General features: G+C 48.8%; 6 protein-coding genes across 6 annotated transcripts; 4 read left to right on the top strand and 2 right to left on the bottom strand.

The window, feature by feature from the left end:
• Positions 1 to 721: 721 nt before the first annotated feature.
• BO97DRAFT_469901 (flavin-containing monooxygenase) lies at positions 722 to 2,648 on the bottom strand (the record flags this gene model as incomplete). Its single annotated transcript, XM_025699886.1, has 3 exons — positions 722 to 1,692; positions 1,789 to 2,449; positions 2,520 to 2,648. 3 exons carry the CDS (start codon positions 2,646 to 2,648, stop codon positions 722 to 724), a joined length of 1,761 nt encoding a protein of 586 aa, XP_025552327.1.
• A 478-nt stretch (positions 2,649 to 3,126) lies between these two features.
• BO97DRAFT_405042 (putative cinnamoyl-CoA reductase) lies at positions 3,127 to 4,444 on the top strand. The gene has a single exon (XM_025695093.1). The coding sequence runs from the start codon at positions 3,339 to 3,341 to the stop codon at positions 4,365 to 4,367; it is 1,029 nt and encodes a 342-aa protein (XP_025552326.1). The 5' UTR covers positions 3,127 to 3,338; the 3' UTR covers positions 4,368 to 4,444.
• A 510-nt stretch (positions 4,445 to 4,954) lies between these two features.
• On the top strand, positions 4,955 to 6,160 carry BO97DRAFT_388960 (uncharacterized protein; the record flags this gene model as incomplete). Its single annotated transcript, XM_025693685.1, has 2 exons — positions 4,955 to 5,171; positions 5,257 to 6,160. The coding sequence occupies 2 exons, from the start codon at positions 4,955 to 4,957 to the stop codon at positions 5,760 to 5,762; spliced, it is 723 nt and encodes a 240-aa protein (XP_025552325.1). The 3' UTR covers positions 5,763 to 6,160.
• A 1,904-nt stretch (positions 6,161 to 8,064) lies between these two features.
• On the bottom strand, positions 8,065 to 9,566 carry BO97DRAFT_343137 (aromatic prenyltransferase; the record flags this gene model as incomplete). The annotated part of the gene is made up of 2 exons (XM_025691695.1): positions 8,065 to 8,203; positions 8,269 to 9,566. 2 exons carry the CDS (start codon positions 9,564 to 9,566, stop codon positions 8,065 to 8,067), a joined length of 1,437 nt encoding a protein of 478 aa, XP_025552324.1.
• Positions 9,567 to 10,200: 634 nt separating this feature from the next.
• On the top strand, positions 10,201 to 12,261 carry BO97DRAFT_44692 (cytochrome P450). Its single transcript, XM_025698704.1, has 7 exons — positions 10,201 to 10,519; positions 10,571 to 10,933; positions 11,004 to 11,087; positions 11,146 to 11,285; positions 11,390 to 11,560; positions 11,638 to 11,887; positions 12,057 to 12,261. The coding sequence occupies exons 1-7, from the start codon at positions 10,238 to 10,240 to the stop codon at positions 12,243 to 12,245; spliced, it is 1,479 nt and encodes a 492-aa protein (XP_025552323.1). The 5' UTR covers positions 10,201 to 10,237; the 3' UTR covers positions 12,246 to 12,261.
• Positions 12,262 to 12,868: 607 nt separating this feature from the next.
• On the top strand, positions 12,869 to 13,782 carry BO97DRAFT_413620 (uncharacterized protein; the record flags this gene model as incomplete). The annotated part of the gene is made up of 3 exons (XM_025696302.1): positions 12,869 to 12,913; positions 12,951 to 13,341; positions 13,415 to 13,782. The coding sequence occupies 3 exons, from the start codon at positions 12,869 to 12,871 to the stop codon at positions 13,780 to 13,782; spliced, it is 804 nt and encodes a 267-aa protein (XP_025552322.1).
• Positions 13,783 to 17,002: the final 3,220 nt, after the last annotated feature.

The raw sequence follows: 17,002 nt of genomic DNA, 5'->3' as shown, positions 1-17,002 counted from the left end.
AGAAACTGGTGTACAGATAAGGGAGGCTGAGTGCAACCGACTGGGATATTTGAGTTTGATATCAGACCTGGCTCTATCTCTTGCTCTATGTAACCGAAAACTCGCCTAGTGGTGTCAGCCACCTTTGGTAGGTGGCCAACCGCACCGCAGGGTAGTCTGAACGGAGTTAGTTTACGGTCTATTACTTCCGGCTACCTTCGCTGAACCAACGGTGGCGATTCTTATTGAATATGGGTACTTGCAGAAACAATGACTCTGTTCTGTTGCAAGGGGGTCGGATGATCGTGTCTTTACTTCATGCGCCAGAGGTCGAAGAGGCGTAGGACGATCGGTTGACTTCAAGTTGTCTGCACAGCTCCATCTGGACGATAGTGTCTTAGTGGTTTGAGGGCCACGAAGTCCATATTTTGAATCCTACCGAATTGCAGCACGTAGTCAAATGCCCAGAAGATTTGTTTTTAAAAAGGTTTAGTGTTGTCCACGGCGTTCAAAGGACCAGATCTATCCTAATAACAAGAAAATCCCAGTGAACACTTGTATTGTGGTATATATATACTACGAAGCACTTAAAAGTAAACCGGGCCTCGACTCTAGATCATCATTGTCCTAACAAACCTTCTTCAACACACAATCCTTGCACATGCATAAGCCGCAAGCACCACCCCCACGCCAGCCCAGAGGCCGCTCAAGCTTTGCTGAGAACGAGGTCCATCTCTGGGCCCTACGCACGAGACTGAAGCCGGTCTGGGCGATCGTCTTCTTTCACCGCCAGCTTCGCCTGCCTGTGCAGGATGCGAGGCGGCATCATGGTGCCCGTCTGGGCGATTGCGAGATTGCGCCGCCACCGACTCGCCCAGCGGGCGTCGTCATCGGCCTGCCGGATATAATAGGCCAGGTCGGCAGTGGCGTCCCACTCGGCCTGGGAGATGCCCGTCGTCCCCAGCCACGCGAATCGATTGCCCGTGTACCGGAGGTCCCAGTCATCGTAGCGCGGCTCCCGGATGGCTTCCAGGTAGTGCAACGTGCTCCCGGGCCAGGTGGTCGGGGTACGACCGCCGATGGCATGGTTGTTATGCGAGTTGCGGCAGCGGTCGGTCCACACGGTCTTCTGCATCACGGTCGCCACATGCGCCGTGAACGCCGCGCAGGCCTCGCGCTTCGGGGCCATGGAGTGGATGGGCTCGGTCTGGTAGCGGTCGATGAACGCGCAGATGTAGTCGGCCTGCGCCTCGATGGCGACCAGCGTCGGTCCGTTGGAGACCGGCGTGTAGGGCCCGAGCATGGTGAAGGTGTTGGGAAACTCCGGGATGCCCACGCCCATGTAGCCCACGATCTCCTGGGCCCACTCGGCTTGGAGGTTGCGTCCGCCGGGGCCAAGGATCGGGTAGCGCGGGATATACGAGGTGTCGAAGCCGGTGGCGCAGAGGATGACATCGCCGCGGTGCGCCGTCTCGTCCTCACTGCAGCAGCCCGTCGCCGAGACGGACGACACCCCGCCGTAGACGATCTCGACGTTGGCTTTCGACAGGGTCTCGAGGTACCGCAAGCCGGAGGGTACCACGCGCTTGCAGCCGACGGCAAAGTTGGGAATGAGCCGTCGCTGCATCTCCTCCTTCGGCAGACCTTTCCGCATTACGGACTCTAGGAGCTCGCGACTTTGACGCTGGAGGACGGTGTCCCGGAGGTACATGGCTGACAAGCACCCCCCCCCGGATGTTAGTTTGTGTTGTCTAGAGCGAAGCCAGGTCATCCGGTCCTGAGCAGAAATTGTCGGGGGAAATCGCTTACTGAAGATACTGTTCATCGTGCGCTCATTCTCGAGGCGCAACCGCTGTACGCTCTCCGGTTGTTCAACGAAGCGGGCGATCTGCTCCGGCGAGAACTGTCCCGCCTCAGTACTGATATCGGGCAGCAGCCACGTTGGGCAACGGATGAAGATCTTGACCCGGTTGACAATCGGTTGAATGGCCGGTAGGATCTGCACCGCCGAGGAACCCGCGCCGATCAGGAGGACATCTTTCCCCGCCAAGGAGATCGTTTCATCGTAGTCGGCGCTGTGAAGCTTGATCCCCGTGTAATCCTCCCAGCCGGGGATCTGGGGCCAAGCGGGTTGATTCAAGTAGCCCGTTGCGTGCACGAGGATATGACACCAGTCGTGGATAAGGTGGCCCGATGCCAGGTCCGTGACCTGGACTTCCCACTGTCCACTCGCCTCGATCCAGCGGGTTTCCACCACCCGATGGGAGGGTTTGATGTACTGCCAGAGATTGTGCCGGGTGGCAAACCCTCGGAAATACTGTCGGATCTCGGCGGAGCCTGCATAGACACTGGACCAGTCGAGTTTCGGCTCGAACGAGTAGGCGTAGTTGTGGGAGGGGACATCGCACGCGCAGCCTGGATAGCGATTCTCATACCATGTGCCGGAGATATCGGGGTTCTTCTCGTAGATCTGTCCCACTCCACGTTAGCACGATATGGTCTTTTCGGCTGGCTTGGACAAGTACAGGACGTGTACATACTGTGAGGGAGAATTGTCTGAAAGATCGCTGTAGCTTGTACGCTAGACAGAGACCCGATGCACCAGCACCAACACAAATGATCTTCACAAATCGCTCATTGTGAATGGCGTCGGTCTTGCGAGGGTCCATGGTGTAGAATCGGGAGGTGAATGCGTGTACCACCGAGAATTGAGGGACTTTCTCCAATTCCAGGGTCAAGGGGAGGTAAATATTGGAAGTGAGCTGGGTTATAAAGCCCCCATGCATGTAGTACTGGACACATCGGAAGAAACAGGGGCCTACCAGAGGGGGGCTACCAGAGATAAGCACTAGATACAGGATACAGGACTATGAATGAAAGTATGGCCTGCACCGTGGGAGCAGTAAGACCTGATGTTCATAATATCTGGCTAGTAACAAGTCTAGTGACTAGTATGTACAGTGCATAAAATTACCGTCCGAGACACGTAATGTATGCAAGGACAGTACAATGTACAGTACGTAGTTGAAAACTAAGCAAGCAACAAAGGAGGCTTGATCCGCCCGCTAATTTAGCTGGACTGGAGCTGGACTTTAGCTGCAAGGCACAGCCCGCCCGATCACCGAGCGAGACAGACATCTTGCAATTGTTCCACTATTCACTGATCCACTGTTCCATATAATACCGTATAAAAATTGCTCTCCTCATCCTTATTCTGAGCCCCTCTCTTCCTCTTCATCTTCCTCTTCCCCTTTCCCTCTCTTTTCATTGCTTCGCACTTGTCCATCGTCCAACTCCAACTTCAAACTACCTCTTCTGTCTCAATCCACCTCTTCCCCCTTTCCTGTCTCGGTCACATCATGGCTCCTCATCTTGTCCTCCTCACTGGTGCCACTGGCCTGATTGGATTCCGTGTACTTCAAGAACTTCTCCAGAAAACCGACTATACCGTCCGGGCCACTGTGCGCTCCGAAGAAAAGGCCCAAATGATCCTCTCCAATCCTGTTATCCAGAAACTTAATCCCGGGGCCCGGCTGACCTACACCATCGTCCCGGACATCCTGGCGGAGGATGCATTTGACGCTGCGCTGAAAAATGCGACGTACGTGATCCACACGGGGTCGCCAGTGCCCGTACCCGGCTTCGACCCTCTCACCCAAGTCTGGAAGCCCACCGTCGAGGGCACCGCCAACCTGCTGAAGTCCGCCCTCAAGATCCCCACCATCAAGCGTGTGCTGATCACCTCCTCCATCGTCGCCAACATGGCCCCGATGCCCGATCCCTCCATCACCGTCACAGCAACATCCCGCGTGACCCTGCCGGGAATCCCCGATACCTTCTCCAACGTGTTTGAGGCCTACGTTCTGGGCAAGATCACGGAGCTCAACGAGACGGACGCATTTGTCGAGCAAGAGAAGCCGCCATTTTCGGTGGCCCGCGTGATTCCCGGCTACGTCTACGGGCGCGATGAGTTGGTGCTGACTGCCGACGCGGCCATCGCCAAGGGCAGCTCCTGTGGAATCCTGCTGCGCAGTGTGACGGGCATCGACTGCCCCGCCCCCATCCACGGCGGGTACGTCCACATCGATGATCTGGCGCAGGTGTATCTGAAGGTCCTGCAGCTGGAATCTGCCGCAGACGCCGCCCCGCACAGCTTCGGCGCTTGCTCGCTCGTCGACTATGCCGACGCGTGGCGCATCGTGGAAAAGAATTTCCCCGCGGCGGTGGCTGCCGGCCAGCTCAAGCAGGCCAACTTGCCTACCCTCCCGATCGCCTACGATTCAACTGAGACGGAGAGATACCTGGATGTGCAATTCCGTCCGTTCGAGGATGCGGTCAAGGATGTGGTACAATTTTACTTGAATCAAAGGGAAGCAGAGAAGGCTTAGGTTTAGGTGCAGATATGGGTGTGGAGCGAAATTCTGGCGGAGCATTCAATGTGCCTATGCCGCCTTTTGCCCTGGTACTGTAGTTGAGTCTTCATGCCTAGCATGTTCGAAATCGACTCCCTCCCTTAAAGCTTTCTTCTTCCTAGTTGTGTAAATCACTAATTTGGGGTCTCTGCCGTGGCTCCGACCATGTTACCGGCATCTGTATTATTCATATGACCGATCTGCGTACGTACTGTACTGTACTTCGTATGCATTAGCACGCAGTAGCTGCATAAGAGATTGCAGGGGAATCACCGCCTCAAATTATCGCTGACACCCTGCCTGCAGACACGGCCCCCAAGCTAGTCAGTAGCTTGAAAGGCGCAGAAAGTAAATAGCCAACACTGCCGCCCTGGAAGCAAGGGAAGAAGGCGTTGGATGGCTGATGCGGGCATCATGACTGCGCTGCAAGCCCCTCCTCGCCATGGATTATAAGCTCCCTGTATGTCATTCCGGAACCAACCCAAGGGAATCAAACCATTTGTTCACATTGTTGTCTTGTGCCTCGCAGGGGGAAATCCCGCCTTCTCATTCTTCGCGCGATCATGTCTGCACAATCAAGTAGCTATCCTGCTGGATGGCTGGAGGTTGATCATGGCAGTCGGGTCATGGCGGCTGTAAGCTTTATCCTGGTCTTCACCACGATCCTGCTAGCCTTGAGGCTGTATGCACGCAGCCTGACCTCTGCTTCTCGTGGATGGGACGAGTTCCTCCTCGTCCCCTCCTACCTTTGTCTCTTGGGCCTCCTCGTATGCCTTTACCGTGAGTTCACACCGGCCCTGGATGCGGGCTATTCAACTCGCAACAAAAGGCCTACGGGCCCTGCTAAGTATTCTCCATTCGGTAGTCGACGTGATCAAAGGAGGGCTCGGTCGACATGGCGCCGCCGTCGAACAGGAAGATCCGCAGAAGCTCATGACCTTCCTCGAGCTCCTCTACGTGCTGGACTGGTTCTACGTGCCCTCCAACGCCATGTCGCGCATCTCGGTCGTCGCGCTTTACCTCCGATTCTTTACGCAACCCCTGTACCGGGCCGCCTGCTGGGGGGTGATCGCGTTTCTGCTGGGAAACATGATCGCGACGATCATCGCCGCGCAGGTTGAATGTTTCCCGCTGCAATTCACCTGGGACAAGACCATCCGCGGCGGCCACTGCTTCAACCTGATCCTCTGGTACAAACTGACCAATCTCCCCACCGTCATCAGCGATGTGATGGTGATGGCCTTACCAGTCCCCACAGTCTGGGGCTTGCAGGCGTCCTTCAGCTGTAAAGCCGGGATTGCAACCGTCTTCCTAACAGGGAGTATGTACGTGAAGCGCCCCCCTTCCTTACGAAAAGACCTTCCTGACTAATACTCCACTCTTTCTCCGTTCTACTCCGTCAGTGGCGGCGGCGGCGGGAGCATATCCGTCGGGTCGTTGTCCCGAGCCCCAATCCTCCTCCAATACCAATCCCGCGGCGGACCCCGTTGTTCTCGTCGTCCGTATGCATCGCTTTCCACGCCCGGAGATTTAGCGGCGTCGCGGGACGAATTGCAGGATTCGGGCGAGAGGACGAGCGTGCTCACCACCGTCGTCAAGGTGGACTCCACCCCGTCCGAGTCTGAGTTGGCTGACCGGCTGGCCGAGCGGGAGCCCGGCGACATCCGGGTCCAGACGCGGTTTGAGGTGCTGAGCGAGCCGAACTTCTAGGGCTCGTGGGCTTTATGCTTGATATTGGCGCTGTGGGGTTTCTTAGTGTGCAGTACATAATGAGATGGGTTCTTCGCGGGACGACAGCAGTCACCGATCTTCGGATTTCCACCAGTGAAGGGGCTAGGTAATAAGATACCGTAAGCAACCATCCACGGCGCTTGCGATGGCCAATTCCAAGTTTGACAGACAGCACGTGAGTCGGCCTCGAAACCCATGCCTGGACAGGATGCAGGTACTGTAAAGGTGGTCCAGAGCAGTTGGGCTGGGACTGGGCTGGGACTGGGCTGCTGGGTCCGTGCTGACTGACTTTCACAACGCTCGGGGCCAGCCTCCTCCTTGGGTCCATGGGCAACAGTCCGTGTAAGCGGAGAAAATCACCACTGTACTAGGTAGCTAGCTGCTCGGTAGACCCAGCAAGCAACATGGCTGATGCACAAATGAGATGGGGGAGCGGCTCAGTTATGGCTCGTCTCAGTGCATTAGCTTGTTTCTGACCAGGCGGCCTCATGATCGCTCCAATCATGACCCCGACTGCAATGCGGGGTGGGATGGGGCGAAGGGGGAGAGCTGAGCCCTCAAGGCTGAAATTAGTGCTCGAGTAGGCAGGCGGGGGTTGCACTGGAGACACCGATGAACTCGTTCATTTGGCGTGTTGTACTGTATGGGGTACGGTGTGGTACTGTATGGTACTCTGTACTGCAAGGCTATAGCCAACAGGGAACGCTCCTAGGCGAACTAAGCTAAGGTAGCTGGTGTTTATTATTCCTACCACGAACGACTGACTGCTGCTGGGTGGCAGTCTTCCCATAGCCGCTGCAGTTGCTGTTCACCCCTCCTCCCACTTCCTAATACTTTGTAATACTTCGTAATATCGGTCATGGGTTAGCATCCAACGTTGACCAGTTGGTCGAACCTGGAAGCATAGGGAATCAGCACTACCACCCCTTTAAATCATCGATTGCTTAAGCTTAAGCCCAGCAGATACAGACGGATAATCAGGCACTGCACTTCTGGACTGTAGATGGTATACCCTTGTTAAACCAGGATCCGGATAATTCGAGAGGAATACTTCGCACAGACAAACTTAATGATATTTAGGCTTCCGGTATCATCACGCCATCTCAGCCAACATACCCAGATAGACAGGTGTAGACTCGGCTAAGTTATTGTCCGGTATATTTGTTTCTGATAAGCACTCACTATGTAAGTACTAATCATTGAATCTAATCCTGATATGGCGAAAGCACTCAGCCCCTATGTTATATGCTCGATGCACGATATCCCCTCCCCGCCTAAGAATTATTTCTTTTCTTAACTACCAACCAAGGACGCCCGCCGGCAGACTGCTCCGGAACCGCCGCCCCCACCCCACCCTTAGCCCATACCTAATCTACAAGCCTGTGCAAGAGGATCAATAGAGATCGAAAGGAATGTCATGGGCTCATTAAAGCCGGTGATCTGTGCTTATGACCCGGCCAGAGTGGAGATTGAGGGGCGGGGCGGGCGCTGTGACATGCAGTACTGTGCAGTAACTCACTTGCAAGGCCGATTTTCTGCCTTTCTTACGCCAAAGGTGTCTTGGACAGCTGAGCATGGATGCCTACAAGAGTCATTTCTGAAGGAATCATCACGCGGGTTGGGGTTGGTGATGACTCCGTCGGCATCTCCGATGTAAGCATATTGCCGGATGAGGAAGCCGGAGCGAGTACCTAGCCCACGTTTCCGGTTGTTCACTCGGTTATTGATGACTCTGACTCTTTGAGAGCCGAGGGCTTAGCGTAAGAGGGGGTTTGGGGGCGAAGAGTACTATTCAAGTGTGATTCCCCCTCCTGCATGCAGCGGCCATTGGCGCCGTGGGTCATGGTTGCGAGAAAAGATTATGCCGTGACTTCCATCAGATTGCATTTCGTCAAGTCCTAGTATGATTGCCTAAGTCACCCCCCTTACCCCCTCTCCCGGGTCAGTTGCTCGCGCCCCATTCGGGTCGAAACTTGTCCGTCTGTCCGTTGATGTATGAAACCACACGCAATTCCCCCCCTCGTTGAACGGAGCAGCCGATATAGGTGTGAATTCCGGTCTGATTCTCCAACGCACTAGTTCTACTGTGGGGCCCCACCAGTTAGTAATATGGACATACAGAGCAAGAGGTGCGAGGGCAGCCCACAAGATGGTACCAAGGGCGCGACCATAGTGCGGGATGGATGCACTGGCTTGGCCATTGGCTTCGCCTCCGCGCAGATACTCCCTCAACCCGGTGAAGACCTGCCAGTCGCTGCGGGCGTAATGTCGGACGGGAATATAGATCTTGACTTTGGGCGTCTCACTGCCCAGCCGAAATTCGACGTTGTAGAGCATCCCCGCGGTTCGGTGAGTACTGGTCGTCCCTCGTAGCGCACCCTCCTCGGGCACGTCTCCCTGGTCGAGCACATTATCCCACAGCCGCTTCAGGTTCCTGAGACCCGGCTGCAGCCAGGGGTCGCTGACTTTTCCCCCGAGGGACATTGTCCGGCGAACGGAGGCGAAGCTCGTCTCGCGGCTGCGGAAATAGATCTTGATGCGGGACTGGGCGGGGTCGACGAGGTCGATGGCCATCATGTCGAGCTCCAGTGGGGCCGTGGAGGGGTCCCTCACAAAGGCCTGGAACAGACCGAGGGCGGCCGACAGGTGGTGGGGGGCGCTGTCGCTGCAGCGTGGTGCGGTCTGAATGGCCCGGACGAGGACGTCGAGATTCGTCTGGTGGGTGGCCCGCGCCTCGAACCCGGGAAAGTAATAGACCTTTCCGGTCTGGTCGGCCTCCTCCAGGTCAAAGGCATAGAAGATCTTGGACGGATGGCCCTCCATGAAGCCCTCCGGAGGCACTGCCGGGCTCAAGGCTTGGTCGAAATGCCGGAGCCACTGTGTATTCATGGCCGGCAGGATCCGGGGGAGGACTTGACGGAATTGTCGGTCCCCAGACCAATTCTCCGGGTCTTTCATTGTTGCGGCGGCGCGGCTCACCGGTTCGATTGAGAACCGCACTGTGGGAGCCTGCTGGCCGGTGTGCCAGTCCCAGCTCAGTTCGATGGGATGGTGATCGTCGGTCATGAAACTTTTCCAGCCCGGTGCACCGGACTCCCGTTCCAGACCTAAGAACGGCACAGCACCGCCGCCAAAGAGTCTCAAAACATCACGCTGTCTGTCCTGGGTATACTCAGCATCATGCAGAAGTTCAGCTAGCAGGATACCAGTTCTGCGCCACCAGAATTGACCATGACAGTCCAGACTTGTGTCAAGTTCCTCGTTGACGGTTCGCCACGCACTGGGAAGTGCACGCTCTGATGCGCGGGTTCGGACAGATTTCGTGACTGCTGGCGGTATGACGAAAACACGGAAAATGAGAAAGAGTGAGTAGAGAATGGGCGTGCCTAATAGCAGGAGAAAAACGCGTAGATCGTGATCCAGTTGATAGATCGAATACGCCATATCTGGGTTGGAGTGATAGAACTACCGGATTGGTAAAGCGCGACAATATCCCTAGAGTGGTGTCGGAGCAGCGTTAGAAGTTCAAAAAGGGCAGTTGAGAGCCTGGAAGCCTGGCTTTGTAGGTACTGACGGGGTGGAGTGAAGTCCTGCAGCTGGAGCTTAGGTAGGTGCAAGCCTGTTGATGTCCAATGCGTCGAGGACAAAACCACCTGCTTAGGAAGGTTCAGCTGATCTGAGACGGTTGCGACTAAGCCGAGAGCATAGCCGCCCAGGCAGAAGGCAGGGCAATCGGCCCCCGTTCAAAGCTGCTTGCTTTCTGGTTATTGGTCAACGTGAGAGGTACCTAGGTAGCCACAGGGAATTTCAAGGGAGCAAGACTGAAAAGGACCAGGGTGCGGTGCAAATCAAGACCTGTCTCGGTACGCGTGTCATGCCCAGTGCGATTTTCTCCTTTTCCTTTTTGGTTGTCCCTTTCGCTCACTGCACTTTTGTTAGTATATTTGGTCAGGTTGCATTTCCTCCTCTTAGCAATGGACCGTTACTATCAGTCGACAGTCTCGTAAAAGCGGGCTGAGGTGTAGAATCGTCCGGTCCCCACATAAATACCTTCTTGATACCTCCCTATTATCCCACTGGGACAGCTCGTGGCCAGCACATGTAGAACTGCAGCCATGTCTTTCCTACCTTATGTCTTTATTCCCATTACCCTACTGGCTTGCTGGAGGCTCCTCAGCACCCGATACAATAGGCTGAGGCACATACCTGGGCCATGGCTGGCCAGCTGCAGCAACCTCTGGAAGCTTGCCACCATCTCCCGAGGGGACATGCACACGGAGTGTGTGGCTAATCATGACAGGTATGGCCCGATTGTTCGCATCGGTCCCCATCATGTGTCTGTCGCTAGTCCTGAATCGTTTTATACCGTGCACGCATCCACGAAAGCATTTGCGAAGGTATTATTCTTCTGCCATGGGATAGAGAACGAACCCTGCTAAGCAACGCAGTCCGACATCTACGAGGTCGGTGCACCGACCTACAGAGGCAAGCGCTTGGAAAACCTCTTCTCAATCCGCGACGTCAACCATCACGCAACTCTGCGGAAGAATCTCGGTAGCTTGTACACCAAGGGCGCAGTAAGGAGCCTTGAGCCCCTGGTTGACAGCTGCGTCGACCTCTTCATCCATCGCCTCCGAGATCTCTGCAAACACGGGCCTGCCACCGTCGACATGTCGCTGTGGTTGCATCTCTACGCCTATGACAGTCTCGCTGAGGTGAATGTGTCGCAAAAGCTTGGCTTCCTGCAGAAAGGGGATGATGTTGGTGGAATGATCGGTGCCGCAAACCGGATATTTTACATGGTTGGACTGGTAAGATGCGCGAAGAAAAGAAGAGAATCATCTCAATCCTTGCCTTTCAATGCTGACCAGATTCGGACAGCTAACCCAGGCACCGTTTCTGCATGCTCTGTTCAAAATCCTCCGTACTGCCGTGCCGGCAGAGAAAGTCGAGCCTCTCATTGAGGTCTGTGATTACAATTCACTTCTAATCGTGGTCGTGCTAGAGGCTGATTGTGGAACAGTATACCTTCAACATCGTGGAACAGCGCCTGAGTTCACCTACCGCCGACGATGACATGCTCAACAAGATGCTCAAGCTACACGAGGCACAACCCCAGAAGGTTACCATTCATGAACTCACGTCAGCCATCTTCATCAACCTGTGCGTCCGCCCCTCATTTTGATAATCCTATCAGCACTCGAATGAGCGTATATAGTCTCCTTGTCTATATTGTGATGATGACTCATCTCTTTCCACCTGTCTAGAATGGCAGGTCATGATGTCCTGGCTGTCACCCTCCGCGCCATGTGGTACTTCCTCGCCCAAAACCCTCCAGTTTTGCAAAAGCTCCGCAACGAACTGCAGGCTGCAGCGGCCGAGAGGTCGACGAGTGTCCAGGGCCTTACTGCTCAAGATCTCTCGTCGCTCCCTTACCTGTACGTTCATGAAGGCTCAAACCCTTTCCACACACCACCCCATTGTATGATGCAGATGGGCCTCTGACCTGTGCTAGTGGCGCCGTGATCCTCGAGACATTCCGCATGCATCCCACTACCGGCACCATCCTAGAACGACGAGTGCCTGCCGAGGGCGCGACGTTGGAAGGGCACTTCCTACCAGGCGGGACGACAGTGGGCGTGAACGCTTGGGTGTTGCATCGCAACCGGCAAATCTTCGGTCAAGACACGGATATATATCGCCCGGAACGGTGGCTGGAGGCGAGCGCCGAAAGGAAGACCGAGATGAACAGAAATCTTTTCACGGTAAGCTCACGGAATCCTCCCCTCTCTGACTGCGGAGCTGTGCAATCACTTTGCTGCCTGTTTTATCGCTCTATTCTCGTTTCACTTCGTAGCATTTTTTTCTCAAATCTTGGGTTACCCTTGGCCCCCTTTTGCAACTCGACGGCTGACCTTGGCGTGCGATACACAGTTCGGCGCTGGTCCTCGCACCTGTATTGGTCAGAACATCGCGATGATCCAGATCTATAAGGTGGTGGCGGGGTTCTTCGACAAGTTTGATGTCAAACTGGCAAACCCCAACCGGCCCTGGAAGGTCACCGGCAGCTGGGTTACCAAGCAGATCGACATGGACATGATCGTCACGCCACGTGGCCTGTGAAGGACATCTGAAGATGTTGATGGTGAACTGGTTCATCCTGGCCAAATGTACTTTACCTTCTTAGAGCTCTTCCTGTCTGGCATTAGGTTACTCCGATACAGAGCACAATGCTCCCTCCCTGCAATCACAGAAACCTGAAAGAACGCGTGAATGTCCGGGGATCCAGATGCAGGTAGAACCTCAGTAAGGACATGTTGATCAGCCCCATAGAAAGCGTGTAGAGGATAGGCGTCACCCAGATGCACTTGCCGGTTGGATAGATAGATAGAGTTAGAGATTAGTGTACGTGGTGAAAGAATATTTCGGGGCGTACCTTCAACACAGGCACAGTTTCGCTTTCTGTTATGGCCAAGTGCATGTTTTCCAATCCCGTACTGGAAGCCGATCATGATCGTTATCGATAATTCAAAGTTGAGGATCTGATGGACTGAATGTGAGTGGAGATTGCTGGTTGTAGGGTCTCGTGTCGCTCGCCGCGCCGGTGATCATCAGAACTAGACATGTTCTCGGTTCGGTCTCACGCGTTGAGGGTTTCCATCGGCTTACTATCGTCCGCCCCTAGAGCGCGCAGCATGGAAGCGCGGGCATAAATGCGCAGCGCGACGACGATGGAGCCAAACACCATGAATCCGATGCCCACGCCAACGATTGCCGCATGTCGCGTCTCTGTCGATTCGATCACTAGGCCCACTTTATCATCTCGAGCTGACTATCGAACCCCGAGCCGCGCATACCTTCATTCATTACCTCTCCACCGGTCAATACGAAACGCTTTACAGCGTGTTTCCAGCCATCAAGAATGCTGCAGATGCTACCGAGACCCTGCGCGCCCGTGACATTGAGGAGCTTACGCGCGCAGCCCACACCTACGCTGCGGCGGTGCTGTACGAAGTCCCTGGCCTACAGGAGCTGGCCAGGGGCTTTCTAGGGTTGTTCACCGAGCGGCTGCCAACTGAGGATATCTTGAAAGTGACAAGGGAGATATACGACAGTCTCCGTGACATGGAGCTGGCTCGCACTTGGTTGGAGGCGTTTGTTGGGGGGTGTTTAGAGGTTGCATTCTCGGATGGAGAAGTATCTCTGCGACAGATTATAAGTGAATATGGCATTGGCATGGAGAGAAGCTTTGATCACTTCATCGTCCATGAAACGCTGGCCATCTTTGACAGGGATAGAGAGAAAGTCAATCAAGCCCTTTGTGGGCTTGGTGAGCCGGAGGTATTGGAAATTCGAGGAAGAGGGAACTGGCCGGGACTCAATGTTCCGCGCGGAAACCTTTGTACTTCCGGAAGATGAAGGTGGTGCTCCTATTGCTGACGGGGATCGCCGAACGATCACCGATGGTCCGAACGATGTTGAGGCAAGCTTGAGTGCCTTCTATATTCCCGGAACAACATTTTCACCGGGAGAAGTTATGACAATGTCGGTTAAAATTGATCAACACCTGAAATACCTCCAGTACTTGGGCAGCCGCTTCGCAGTGAAGCAGGACGGCAAGCTTATGGCATTGGGGATTGTGCGGGTATGGGGAAGGTGATCGGAGTGTAACAGGCCAGAGCCCGGCAGCAAACCAAGTGCCATGGCTGTATAGGTCGCGTTGATGAGAAGACGGTGGAAGGATACCCCGTCTTCGGCAGAAAGGCCTCCATACCGTTTCACCGCATGGACGGGGCCGTTCTTTTTCCTTTCCTTGCGATTTCGGTAAAAAGGCATGTGGGCCTAGTACAATCAACTCAATTCTGCTACAACCCTTCACACGAGGGTTGGTAGCAACAGTATGATATGCGGAAGCTAAGAGTTCTGTACTTTGAAACAATCGTTGTATATGTAAGGCTATGTCTGTTACAGCTCAGTTACGAAGAGACAGACATCAACCAATATAGTAACATTCAACAAAGCACTGATGACTCTGCTTCAGGGCCCTGTTGAGCGATGCAGCTAAGTATATCGTGAGTTTGAATAGGCAATGGAGGGTTTTGGTCGAAAGTCAACGACATGTTTTCGTGATTGGGCAAAGATGGAGTTTATGAGAGGTGACATCCACAAATTTATTAACAACATTGCGGGATACAAATCAACGATCTCTGTTAGATTGGGTATTATCACTATATTAATCAAGGTTCTACTTATGTATGTGATCTAGTGTTATATAGCAAATATTGGTGACAGGACTTCTTAACTATTCAGTGTCTGGAGGCGGATTGTCCAAAACAGTCGGTCAAATATATTTTATTATCTGCAAATTTATGTTCTTGAATCTTTATCATATCTGCAAGTCTCGCGAGTTTAATTATAGCAGTTATTCGGTCAGATGGAGTTTCTTTCCCGAGACTAAACCGGCTAAGGTGTGAAGGGCTGAAGTAAGACTTAAATTCAATCTAACTAGGCCATAAACTGTTTACAAAAAGCTTGGGGAGAGAGAGTTCTTTATAGATATATTTCTATATTAGTAGGCTAAGGTTGCGTGGTTTATATAACTGATAATAGATACTAGTCTATAATAATACCCCTCTTCTAGTCTAGTCCTTATTCAGGAGATTATAATATATTTATTAGTATTAGTTTATTATTAAATTACTATTAAAACAGGACTGTATTATTTTTTAAATATATTTAGTATAGTATAATCCTAGATTATATCTAATTTTTTCTATATTTATTTTATCTAACCTATTTATTTTACTAGGGCTTTATTTTAATATTCTTAATTAATTTTTCTATATTATACAGCTAGAATTTATTTAATTTTATATTTTTTTTTATTAACTAGTAATAGAGAAAGTTATATATTATTAATAATCTAGAATAGTAACAGGTCTATAACAGCTGAATAAATTAGTTTAATATAGAAGATTAGATATATACTAGTAGAGATATTAAGTTAAACTATATAAAATAAGAAAACCTCTAATATATAATATTAAGTATATACCTAGTCCAGCTTCTTTAATAGTTATTATATATATATATTTCGGAGATTTAGTTATATTTAATTACTTTTCTTATAGATAAAAATAGCTTATTATTCTTAATTAATTTAATCTTTTTACTAAGTCTGCATGAAGATAATAACTATTTAGGCCTAGTTTATAGCTTTTTAAAAATATTTTATAAATATTTTATTAGTTATCTTAGGCTATATCAGAGTATCTTAATTCTGGTTTCTGTTATTAATATTAATTAGGTTAATATAATATTTATATATAAAGAAAAAAGATAAGATTCCTGTTAATATAATATTATAATTATTAATAATAATTCCTTTTAATTATCCTGAGTATATATAGTAAATACTTATAGAATCTATTTAATCTCTTAATTTACCTACTTTATAGAACTGTTAGTTTATAGGTAGAAAATAATTAATAATTAATATTAGATTAATAACTTCTTATAAATCTTTCTCTAGAAAATATTAATAAACTAGAGATTATAATTACTAATAATTACTAAGAGTAGATTATAATATATATAAAAATAGATTAGGAATATTTTAATAATATATTCTACTATTATCTTAGCTATTCTAATAAGGATTATACTTTTTATTAACTAATTTATTATTATTATATAATTAGTAATTTTTAATAATCCTAAGAATAGTAGATCTATAATAAAGTTTATTAATATTTTAGTCTAGATTTACTAGAGAATTAATAGTAGTTTTAATAATCTATACTTTATATCTTATTATACTATATTATATCTATAGATTATATAATTTCTTAAAAAATATTATATATTCTTTACTACTTCTAGCTAAAAAAACTATTAGGATAATATTAAATATATAATATCTTATTCTAGATATCTAGTAATATAAAAATTATAAATCTTTTATATAATTTTTATATATAAAATTTTATTATTAGAAATCTAGATTTATTATCAGAATTAAAGTACTTTTTAATTATCTAAATAATACTCTAATAAATTTATTTTAATATTATTTTCTATAATAATTCAGTATTCTCTTTTCTATAAAATCTAGATAATTTATTAATATATTATATTTATTATTCTAGTCTTCCTCTATTTAATTTATAATTCTGATTTTTTAAAAAAAAAAATATTTTATATAAAATCTAGCTCTATACTTAGAGATTTATTAGTAATTAGAAAAACTACTTATTTATTTTTTATCTAGATTTCTTTAAAAAGGACTCTGAATTAATTTAATAATCTTTTATTAGTATTATTCTTTAATATATCTTAATTTTATTATAATAATATATCTGGTTAAGCTGTTAACTTATCTAGTTAATAAATAAATTTAAAATTAAACTTAGTTAAAAAATTTATTTAATATATTTATTATTTATTAAACTATTATATTTTTCTAAAGTATTATAAGTTTTTATAATTAATTATAATAATAAATTATAGAATTATCTTCAGCTTTAGTTTTTATTTATATAAAATATATATAATAACTAATAATTTTTTATTATAGATCTTATAATTTAACTCTACTAGTAATAATTTTTAGAATAGATAAGTATATAATTATAATTATTTATTAGATCTATACTAAAATAAAACTATACTTATTACTTAACTAGAGATATCTACTTTAATAATTATTTATTATTCTTTTTTAAAATATACTAAGATTAGGATATTAATAAAGAGATTTTTTAATTTTATAAAGGCTTATTAATAGTCCTTATCTTATTTAAAGATTATATTCTTTTTTATTAGATAGTTTAATAGTATCAAAAAGTTAATAAATTATAGAATAAAGAATTAGTAAAAGT

Source organism: Aspergillus homomorphus (assembly GCF_003184865.1).
Source record: "Aspergillus homomorphus CBS 101889 unplaced genomic scaffold BO97scaffold_14, whole genome shotgun sequence".
NCBI lineage: Eukaryota > Fungi > Ascomycota > Eurotiomycetes > Eurotiales > Aspergillaceae > Aspergillus > Aspergillus homomorphus.
Note: the sequence above shows the minus strand (reverse complement) of the source record. Positions and strands in the feature narration are given on the sequence as shown.

Coding starts and splice junctions, on each gene's coding strand:
- BO97DRAFT_405042 (XM_025695093.1), top strand. CDS start 3,339: ATGGCTCCTCATCTTGTCCTCCTCACTGGTGCCACTGGCCTGATTGGA.
- BO97DRAFT_44692 (XM_025698704.1), top strand. CDS start 10,238: ATGTCTTTCCTACCTTATGTCTTTATTCCCATTACCCTACTGGCTTGC. Junction 10,520..10,570: donor CCACGAAAGCATTTGCGAAG/GTATTATTCTTC, acceptor TAAGCAACGCAG/TCCGACATCTACGAGGTCGG. Junction 11,888..12,056: donor TGAACAGAAATCTTTTCACG/GTAAGCTCACGG, acceptor TGCGATACACAG/TTCGGCGCTGGTCCTCGCAC.